Genomic DNA, 8,318 nt, shown 5'->3' with positions numbered 1-8,318 from the left:
TCTAACCAGCATAAGTGATAATTTAAGTGGATTTGCACTTCAAATGAATCTAATGCTATATAAACATGGTTTTGCAGAAGATATTTGGTGGTGTATGAAAAACCCTCAAAAGTGATGGAAATTTTTGAAGCTCTTACAGAAAAGTTCATCTAAGACAGCAGTCTGTCTGGGCTGCACCACTGCTGTGACCAGAGCTCTGTACAGGTACAGCTCCAGTGTAAGCTGTGCATATTGAATACAAAGCCTTGAGACAATCCAATATGTAGAAAAATAAATTTTTGGCAGAATTCAGCTGCTGCATTGGAAAGATACATGAACAGATATAGCAGGTTTTTTTTCGCATGTACACTTTTAACAGTGCAATATGATATGTTAACACAAGTGTGTTGAATCATATTCTAAAATCATTTTCATGTGTGTACAAAATTCTGTGTCATTTAAATGTAATGGAATTTACAAGGTAATATTTAAAGCATATTACAAATGGTGATTTAAAACATGTTTTTACTCTAGAATAAGGAAGCACAGTTTGCTAAAAGTAGCATTTAGTATAATTCACATGAATAAGGTGTTAAATTGTAGTATTTTTTTAAACACATCTTTGCAGTTCAGCAAATATATGCCAATAAAATGCCAATAAAACTAATTTTAAAATGCTTTTATATTATTGTGCACTTAGGACAAACCTGACCTACATAAAAGGATGAGAAGTTTTAGAAGTACTTCGTTCAAGTACATCTAAATTTCTGTAAGAACTTTAGAGAAATGAGAGTATTTAATACTAAATAATTTTTTTTCTGTGCAAAGCTTAAGTAACTTTCCTTTTATTTGAGTTTTCTAGATCCAGTATCTGAAACTGAACAAGAACATAGAAAGCAGCAAAATTCACATTACCTTTTGTATACCCTTATAGCTCAGTTTACATTGATATAACTCTACAAAGTTATAAAAAGGACATCACAGATTGAAAAGGGAAACCAAATAAAACAAAACCAAATTTAAAAAAAACCAAACCAAAAAAAAACCAAAAAACCAAAAAAAAAACAAAAAACCAAAAACCTGCAAACACCAGACCAAGAAGAGAATGGGTAATATTTTCTCTTTTATTATTTTTTCTTTGAAGATTACCTAACATCCTCGTGGTAATAACCCAAGGTACTATGTAAACAAATTTCAATGCTGCTCAAATGAATTAAAATACTCTGTTCAGCTCCTGCAGTAAGTCAGAACAGTGGCACAAGTTCCTTTCGACATTAAATCACATTCATCTCGTTGTACATGACTCTTGTGCAAGTAGTAAAGGCTTTATTCATGACCTTGGCTACATCAGTAGAGAGGGATATACCAGCTATTTATGAATTTAAAAAAATTAAACTGACAGAAGAACAGATTCTGTCGTCTCAAATACCAGCAGCATCTTTCTACATATTTAGGATACGTTTGGCCTAAGCCTTTAACACCTTTTAGAACAGCCATGCAGTAAAACAAACTTGGAGATGTTTCTTTAGAGAACACTGAGCAGTTTAAACATTTTTCTGAATGATAAAGCCAAGATAAAGCAAATCCAGGCCCTTTTAAATGGCTGCAACTTTTCATACACAAAGCTCTATAAAACTAGAGCCCATTAGTATATATATTTATATTTTTATATATATTTTTTTAAATAAGTCTCTTGTCTGCTTTCAAAATTTATGGAGGGGTTTTTCTGGTCTTTTGAAAGGGCAATAAATAAAAGTAGAAAAGGCTGAACTGTTTTGCATATATTTGTGGAAGAACGGAGAACAATTAAACTTTTAGAGTTCCAGAAAGATCACTGTACAGAACAAAAAGCTTATATACAATTAAGTGTGCAATTTTAGTTGGCTGGGCCTTTTATTTTGCAAGATATCCTTTTTGACTAGAAGCCACTTCTACTCTTGTCCAAATCCCTCCGTTTCTTCAATGGCAAAGAGCAACTTCTCTTTTAGTTGTTCATAGCTTTTATATGGTGGCAAATCCAAACGATTAAAACTGAGCAGGAAAAAAACAAAATTTTGTTAAGTTTATCTAAATCCCTTGCAGAACTCTATAGAACTCAATTGTTATAGCAGAAGTTACAAATGTTGTGATCTAACAATTAGAAAAAAAGAAATAATCAGCACAATCTCACTGCCTTGACATTTCTGCAAGAAGTAAAAACAAAGTTTCAGAGGAATATTTTAAGAAACCAAAGACTGTTACCAGATAAAAACAGAATGGTGACAGACTAAAGGCTGTACAAGATACAGGGAACTATAATACTTAGAAAAAATATTGTATAAAAACATGATAATTACAATAATTACTTCTGATAGTAGTACATAGAAAAGGAAATTTTCATCATAAATTTTAATATAATCCTAGTTTGATTCATCTCCAAATTTCAATGACAGCATGAAAAACCTGAACTTTTCTCCTTCCTACATGATGTTTGGATATAGGTGGGTGTTTCTTCCCCTCTAAACTTTGCCCTAAAAGGCTTCTGCCAAAAACATTTCATTTCACATCTTCCCCAAAATTGTCTTAGACAAGATATGTTTAACTCTTGCAAACATCACTCAAAACAAAATCCAGTGGAGAAAATGTAAAATGGAGGATACCCTTCACAGAATCACAAGGTTGGAAGAGACCTCCAAGATCATTGAGTTCAACCCATGCCTTAACACCTCAACTAGATCATGGCACAAAGTGCCACATGCAATCTTTTTTTAAACACATCCAGGGATGGTGACTCCACCACCTCACCAGACAGACCATTCCAGTACTTTATTATTCTTTAAGTGAAAAACTTTTTCCTAATATCCACCCTATATTTCCCTTGGCACAGTTTGAGACTGTGTCCTCTCATTTTGTCAGTTGCTGCCTTAAGTATTTTAAAATTATGAATATTATTGTCACAGGTTGCCAAAGGAAAGTGCCCATTTTGCAGTTTATATAAAAAACTGATCAGTATGCACAGGAATGCTAAGCCAATAATGGCCCATCTATAATTTCTTCCATGCTACTTCTTGTGACTATACATGTTATCTTTTATAATGTTACTGCATAATAATTGTATCTAATAACTACATGCCTAACATGACTTGTTTGGTTATTTAATATTCTCTAAAAGAATTAGGAAAACACCTTTCAGCTCTATGAAAGGGTGTTCTTATCTTTTTGATAGATGTGACATTGACAAACTGTTCAGCACAGTTGCGAAATTTAAGAAGAGGGCAACTAGGAAACTTTTCAATACTGGCATGTCAAGGCAATCAAATGAAGCTGAAGATGGAGATAAACAATTGATCCAAATTATATTTCATTTGATTTGGTCAATGCAAGCCTGAAGAGATAAACCACTAAAGGTACAGGAAGTTTACACATAACAACTCACCAAGTGTGACTTCTTGGTAACCAGGTTTCCTTACCAACTTTTTCAATGCAGAATTTCTGAGGACCATTACTTCCTAGAAAAGATTTTGAAAAGTATAATCTGTGCATTTTAAGTAGCATACATGATAAATACATGACATAAGACACAACTGAGACACAGCAGACAGAGTTCATTAGTTATATGAACATGCTTCTCACAGAAAAAGCTGTTTTCCAAATAGTTTATAAACGTATTCATGGGATTTACTATATAAAAAGCCCTTCTAGACCCAAGGTGATGAACATTAAGTTCCTCTTATCTGTACAATTGCAGCATGGTTCATTTGCAAATGAAACAGTGACAATATAAAAACAGTTCTGATCACTTTTTACTTACCCATAAGTTCAGCAAATCCACCCAGTGGTAATCTGCAAGTGCCAGTGACAAACTGCAGAAGTCGCATGCGAACTTCGTTGTCTGTTTCTTTGACAAACTAGGCACAGAAATGCAAATTACTTAATAAAAAGCTTTAACACAGTGGGACAAAAACCATGGAATGGTTTAAAAAGTATAATTCCATTTAAAAATACACCACCTTGTTTGGTACCAATTTGCATTTCTTTACTTCAGCAAAATTGGAAGGAAAAGAACAGTGACTGCAGATTATATGCACTGTCAGCCATTATATGTGAAGGCTGGGAACAGCAAATAGGAAGAATCATTACCTGTTTTATTCCACATCAAAATAGAAATCATGCCAATGCTTTGTATGAAGACTACTGCCATTGTTATTAAACACAACACTAGTCTGGCCACAGACTCTGGGTATTTCAAGACTAAGGAAATCTTGCATATAAAGTTGGTACTTCTGGTATAGATTCTTTCAGTACCAAGCATCTTAAAAAGATATATCACCAGATCTTATCAGTAAGGACAAATACAGAAGAAAAAATATTCATAAACCAGCATCCAAATGTAATGTGTGTATCTATCTGCCATTTTTCTCCCTAAAGACCAGTAATGCTCCTTTACTGAAAAGAAAAAAAGGAAGCAAGCTATAAGAACCTTCATTTGGACAGCCCTCCACTCCATATGTCATTTGTGCTACAGATCAAAAGAAAACTTAGAGAAGTCAGAAATGTAACTGATTAACATACCTGCCAGAACCATATGATCTGCTTGCTATTCCTTGTGTAATGACGATAAACAGTGTTCCTCTGCCAGTCTGCTAAATCAACTTCTTGCATACCACAGAGCATAACCTAGAAAAGAGAATTTCTTGACATTAAACACATAAATTAAGAGTGTTTTCTATTTAGTATAAGACATGGTAACAAAAATGAAAACTTCTGCTCTGAAAAAAGGACGAGTAATTTTTTAATTTTATTACACAATTAGATTTTTCTTTACCCTGAGTAAAGAGCTACTCAAAAATTGTGTGGTCTGAAAGACTGAATGCCAGGAACTTGGTATATTCCAACTAATAGCTCAGTAATAAAAGATTTTTACCTTTCCCATAAGAGAAATTTTATATTAAGGAGGATATTACCCTTTCCATTAAATCTTCACCTCATATTCCAAAACGATGATGATTAAATTGCTGCTACTGTTACTACTAATAAAGATAAATTGTACTGCAAAGTGTAAGTCTGAAAAGTATTCCTTACAAGAGGCAATGAAAGCTGAAAGTTCTAAAGGCAAAGCCTTCTATGAAACTGAACACTGAGTAAGACTAAGCAAAGTCTTTTCTTAGAAAAAAATCCTCCTTATTTAACTTAAGAAAATTTCAGAAAACTGCTCATTATATACAGGGAAAATTGTCAACTCACACAGAAATAAATGAGCACAGCACTACAGAGCTTTTTGTCCCTACTCCAAATCACAAACCCAAGAGTGAACACAGGCCAGGCCACTTGTTAAGTAAACATGGAGCATGCAAGCAATCCCTGTTATCAGCTCTTGGGTTGCATACTGAGGATCTGCAAAGCTCCATTTCATGCTTTGTTGGTTCCTCCAATTTTCTGTCTTTAAATGTAAGAATCCTAGAACCTATCTCAGACCATATATTTGATACTAAGCAATCACTAATAATCAACTTCTGTGTCATCTGTTACAAGGTAATTCCACCCATCTACCATAGAGGGAAAAGTCTGTGACTCAGATCCATCAGTGATCTCATTTACTTTCACAGAAACTTTCAAAAATACAGTTTAATGCTGAACACCACAAAACACTGATTCAAAACACTGATTCAATTTTCATTTTGATTTAATCCCACTGCTACTAATAAACTCTCCATGTTCCAGAAGCTATCAAATGCAGCATGCACAGAGGAGAGATTCACGCTGACCTATCCATTTAATCTCTCTGTATATATTACCTTTGCAAAAGGAAAACTGATGAATAAAAAAAAACTCACCTCCAGTTCCTTTTCATCAAAATAATGTAGCCATTGTAGAGGAACTACTTCATTAAAACCATCAAGAAAAGCTTTGGTTTGTTCTCTAACTCCCCGAGAAAATCGCCACTCTGCCATTAGCCTGGGATAGCACAAAAACAAAAAGGAATTAGGCATCAATTAGCACTCACCATGAAGAAGTTCAAACACATAGGATTGTGTATTTGTTTCCATCACGTAAGAATCCCTCAAGTTTCACTTCTTACACTGTTCAATTCCATTAACTATAAGTAACCTACTATACTATAATACCACAAATCTTCAAATTTAGATAATACTAAAGTGGGAAGATGTAACTTAGATTACCATTCCAGTTAAAAAGAAATATTATTATTAACCTTAACTTACCTATATACTACAGAAACTATCTCTGAGAAACTGAAGACTGCTAATTTAAGTGGAAACTTTATGTGCAGCACTGGACAACACTCTATGACAGAAAAGGGTCTGTGTACATCTGCTTTTAAGATCACTGAATAGACAGATCAGAAACAGAGGTTCAGAAAAATAAGGGCAGTGATAAAATTAGGAAATAAGCAGAAAAGAATAGCAGAAAGAGTTTAAAAAAAAAACCAGTTGAAATCACAGCATGTTGCACACCATTCTGAATTTCAGTTTCCACATTTATAAAATTGTTTAGACCTTTGCTATAATCTTCTGTCAAATAGATATCTTCCCTAGATTTGTTACCTAAAGTTGCTGAAAATAGGCTTGCTCATTTCAGTTTCACCTATTCTCTCACTGTACATAAAAGAGCATGGTCTCCTTTTGTTCCAAGCAATTGTGTATCAAGACAGCAACATGTACCAAGATACCATTTCAATAACAGTCACAAGAATTACATAGTAACATATGGAGAAAAAGTAAAAACAAAACCAAATCAACAGAAACTACCATGTCAAAAAAAGACTAGAGCAACAGGAGAAACATGGAACACTTTTTTCAGCATCTACACCTTCCTACCCAATATATTCTTCTTTGTTCTCCTCAGTTACCAAGATATTTGAACCTCCTGATTTCAGTTCATGTGAGGTTACTTTTCCTAAGAGCTCCATATCCACACAGAAGTACATTTCCAAGTTACACTCCTCAATGTTATTATCCCTGGATGCAAAGAAAAAAAAAATTACAATGAATTCTGTATAAACAGACAAATAAAAAAAATCCATAAAATATCAGAGACACACACATACACAAAAAATAGACTACAAACCTTATCCAAATAAGTGAGTTGTAAAATTCAGTATCAATAGATTCCAGGTCTTTAATAGTAAGCTTTTTGCTCAGCATTCGTTTGTAGAAAGGCAGAGAAAAACCAGTGTCAATAAATTTCCCATGAAACAATGCCTGTTAAACAGAAAAATATGTTAAGTTTTCATTGAACTACTGAATTATTGAAGTATTTCTGGACTTGAAGTCTTTTTTTTTTTATTCTTTCTCCTTCAAATAATAAAAAACACCAAATAGCAATAGCAGCTTTATGAAGCTGTATTTATATAGAACAAAACATTAAATTAAATGGGAAGAAAAAAAAAGGACATAATTTATCCAAGCATGTATTATCACAATTTAAAAATTCTTTTATTAAGAAAAACCAAAACTTCTCATAAAAGGATTTCATCCTTTCTTCCCTTAATTATGTGAATATGCATAATTGCCATTGTTATTTTATCCTACTTGATCAGAATATCTGATCCTACTTGAGTATTACTGCCATTTTTTACTACATACATACATCCAGCAACATCATCCTTTACAGAATGCTACTGCAGCTTGCAAGAAAGAGCTTTGGGAATCACATTTTTTATAGGTGAGTAACAGAAGCGAGGAATTAAGTTCTCTACAAAACTGAAAAAAACCACCAAACCCAAAACATGGTCACACTTGTCTCACCACACATGCACAGAGGGTGGAAGCTGATTTCTAGTACAGAAGCACAGCATTACACACACACACACACTCACACACAGAGTGTTAATCCCTACACTGACTCAGTGCATCTGAGAGCTCATGGAGCACAACCATAACTATGAAAACCCTTTCTTCCCCTCAGTTTTATCAAGTACACTTCCTTCACTAAAACAGCTCTTTAAAGAAAATATCCTAAACATAGGCCATGTATGGCATTCATTTTCCTCTCAGCTGAAATTCTGAATGGAAGAGCCAATTAACAGTATTTCCTCTAGGCTTCATCTTTCCCCCCCCCCCCTAATTTCCCCCTTTTTAGGTTTTGTCTAGCATGCATTCTTCTTCTGCTTAAGGAGACCTTAAAGAGGTTCTCTTAAAGGCATTTATTTACTTATTTACTTTTAAACTAGTCTATTCTTCTCATGGGAGGGTGACCTGATAGAAATTCCATGTCATGTGCAGTATCTGGGCATATGATTTTCTGCTTTTGCAAAATTAAGCTCTTAAAATCACCTTATTTGGTATGTATGACAATCTTACAGCAAAATATAAAAGTTGCCTGAGCCAACTTAATTTAAC

General features: G+C 33.8%; 1 protein-coding gene across 4 annotated transcripts in view; it reads right to left on the bottom strand.

Annotated features, from left to right (window-relative positions):
- Positions 1-597: 597 nt before the first annotated feature.
- WWP1 (WW domain containing E3 ubiquitin protein ligase 1) overlaps positions 598-8,318 on the bottom strand; it is a 58,843-nt gene continuing 51,122 nt past the window's right edge. For all 4 annotated transcript variants that reach the window (XM_079300383.1, XM_079300385.1, XM_079300386.1 and 1 more), the window contains 7 exons: positions 7,045-7,178; positions 6,795-6,935; positions 5,793-5,913; positions 4,531-4,635; positions 3,770-3,866; positions 3,395-3,467; positions 598-2,010 (listed from right to left, as the gene is read on the bottom strand). In XM_079300383.1, the coding sequence (XP_079156509.1) occupies positions 1,911-2,010; positions 3,395-3,467; positions 3,770-3,866; positions 4,531-4,635; positions 5,793-5,913; positions 6,795-6,935; positions 7,045-7,178 (771 nt within the window). In that variant the 3' untranslated portion in view covers positions 598-1,910. The remainder of the gene's footprint in view (positions 2,011-3,394; positions 3,468-3,769; positions 3,867-4,530; positions 4,636-5,792; positions 5,914-6,794; positions 6,936-7,044; positions 7,179-8,318) is intronic.

This window comes from Erithacus rubecula (assembly GCF_903797595.1).
Source record: "Erithacus rubecula genome assembly, chromosome: 3".
NCBI classification, from domain to species: Eukaryota; Metazoa; Chordata; class Aves; order Passeriformes; family Muscicapidae; genus Erithacus; species Erithacus rubecula.
The sequence above is the reverse complement of the archived record's forward strand: the minus strand, read 5'-3'. Positions and strand labels throughout refer to the sequence as shown.